At 47.7% G+C, this 1,785-nt stretch overlaps 1 protein-coding gene across 1 annotated transcript; it reads right to left on the minus strand.

Annotated features, from left to right (window-relative positions):
- Positions 1-256: 256 nt before the first annotated feature.
- On the minus strand, positions 257-1,279 carry LOC136286044 (uncharacterized). Its single transcript, XM_066177793.1, has one exon. It carries the CDS (start codon positions 1,257-1,259, stop codon positions 486-488), a length of 774 nt encoding a protein of 257 aa, XP_066033890.1. The 5' UTR covers positions 1,260-1,279; the 3' UTR covers positions 257-485.
- Between the last annotated feature and the right edge of the window lie 506 nt (positions 1,280-1,785).

Here is a 1,785-nt window from a genome sequence, read left to right on the forward strand (position 1 = left end):
TATCCTGGCTTTTTAAATTCAGGTATTCTTGCAGACAAATAAACCCAAATTCTGTTCAAATTTTGTTGACTCTGAAAGTAGAAGTGAGATGTGCCACACCACAAATTCAGCAGGCAGCAACCTCGCATCCAGCCACCTTTATGGATCAGGTGACAGGCTAGGTTCCCATCAGGTGACAGACTAGGTTCCCAGTTTGTGGTGATTTTTTCTTTTTACAAGCCTCTCTGCCAAAAAAGAAAAATCCTTTTTCCCCTTGAAGCTTTGAATGGGCACCACGAGTCAGCTTCTTGCAGAAGTTCACCCTTGCTCTTTTTCCCTCCAGACAAATTCAGGGCCCAACACTGTACCTCCTCTCCTCTTTTCTTGATCTGCTGCTGCTGTTTCGTCTCCGCTGGGTGCACACGAGGACACCACCCCTATCGCATGCAAGCTTGCTGGGGGCTCTGGTGGCATGGCAAAGCTCAATTCTGCAGGCAGCAACATGATTATGGCGAAGGTGAGGGCGAGGTTGAGCAAATGTGTTTCAACACTTCTTTCTTTGTATTTATCACCACGCCATAGCATTCCTGCAGCCTGGCCTGCTGCTGCTCCAGCTGCCTGTGCAAACTCCTGATGGAGCGCAACAGCAGGAGCCGTCGGTACATAGCTACCTGGAGCCGGTACTTCTCCTTTTCCTCCTTTTTCTTGTTTTCTAAGGTCTCCATTACTGTTGTGGTCTTCATCCAAATCACATGGCCCAAACTGCAGGAGGCCAAACTGTCCTCAAAGCCGCTCCCAGCCTTCTGTATGTCAGTCCCAGCCTGTGCGGCCTCGCTGGCCTCATGGGGCAGCCTTGGGGCCTGCAGCACCTCAGAACTCGATTTGCCATGGCAGCAGGGGCTTTTGGCATGCAGGGAGGCAAGGTCCACAGTCAGCAGGTTATCTGCTGCTGCAGGGCATGAGGAGGAACCCAACAATGCATGTACAGCTGCCAGAGGATGCTCAGCCAGCCCAGGGGCTGTCCTCTCTGCCAGGCCACCACTAAGCATCTCTGGGGCAGTCAGGGCCTTTAGCTTGGCCACTGCCCTGCTGGAGAGGACAGACAGTCTTTCTGGCACTGCTGAGCTTCCCTTGTCTTCATCAAGGCTGTCCAGCGAAGGGCTGGCAGACCAACCAGGGGATGCTGAAACAGCATCGTGAGTCGGAAATTGGTCTTCATTGTCGCTGGTGTTTTGGATCTCCTCTTCATCTCTTGATATTAAAGCTGCTGTCCCAGCCATTTAATGCATGAGCTACAGAAATTTTCTGTGGACAAAGTGGAAGTAAAAGGATTTCATTTTCACATACACACACACAGAGAAGCCCAGTGCAGAGTGACATTTGAAGAAAGAACCACTTTTTATATTTAAGCAATGGACCTATTACATTTCTAATAAAGCACAACCCTTGGGTCACTTCAGGCCATTTCTTGTGATTTGCATTGGATGTTCTTCAAGACACAACATTACTCCAATAATAATTAAAATGATATACTGTACTATTAACATTCTCAAATCTTTAAAGGCAAGTGATCTATCCCTGCAGCACTGGCTGTGCTGACTAATTAAACAGAATATTGTTGTAAATGGGCATTGTAAGCACTTCTCTCATTTAAGAACACAGCTCTAACAAGTGTAGTCTGTAGAGATGGCTGAGTTATCAGGATTGATCAGCTTTAGAGGGAGGTGGAGGTACCACAAACAGCAGGTAGTATTTAAATACCCTCTCCAAGATTAATCAGTCTGCTACCAGTTTGTTTACAAGGTT

This window comes from Chamaea fasciata, unplaced genomic scaffold, assembly GCF_029207755.1.
Source record: "Chamaea fasciata isolate MVZ Bird 193981 ecotype frontalis unplaced genomic scaffold, bChaFas1.0.hap1 SCAF_1, whole genome shotgun sequence".
NCBI classification, from domain to species: Eukaryota; Metazoa; Chordata; class Aves; order Passeriformes; family Sylviidae; genus Chamaea; species Chamaea fasciata.

Excerpts from the sequence above, each read along its gene's own strand:
- LOC136286044 (XM_066177793.1), bottom strand. The coding sequence starts at position 1,259 with ATGGCTGGGACAGCAGCTTTAATATCAAGAGATGAAGAGGAGATCCAA.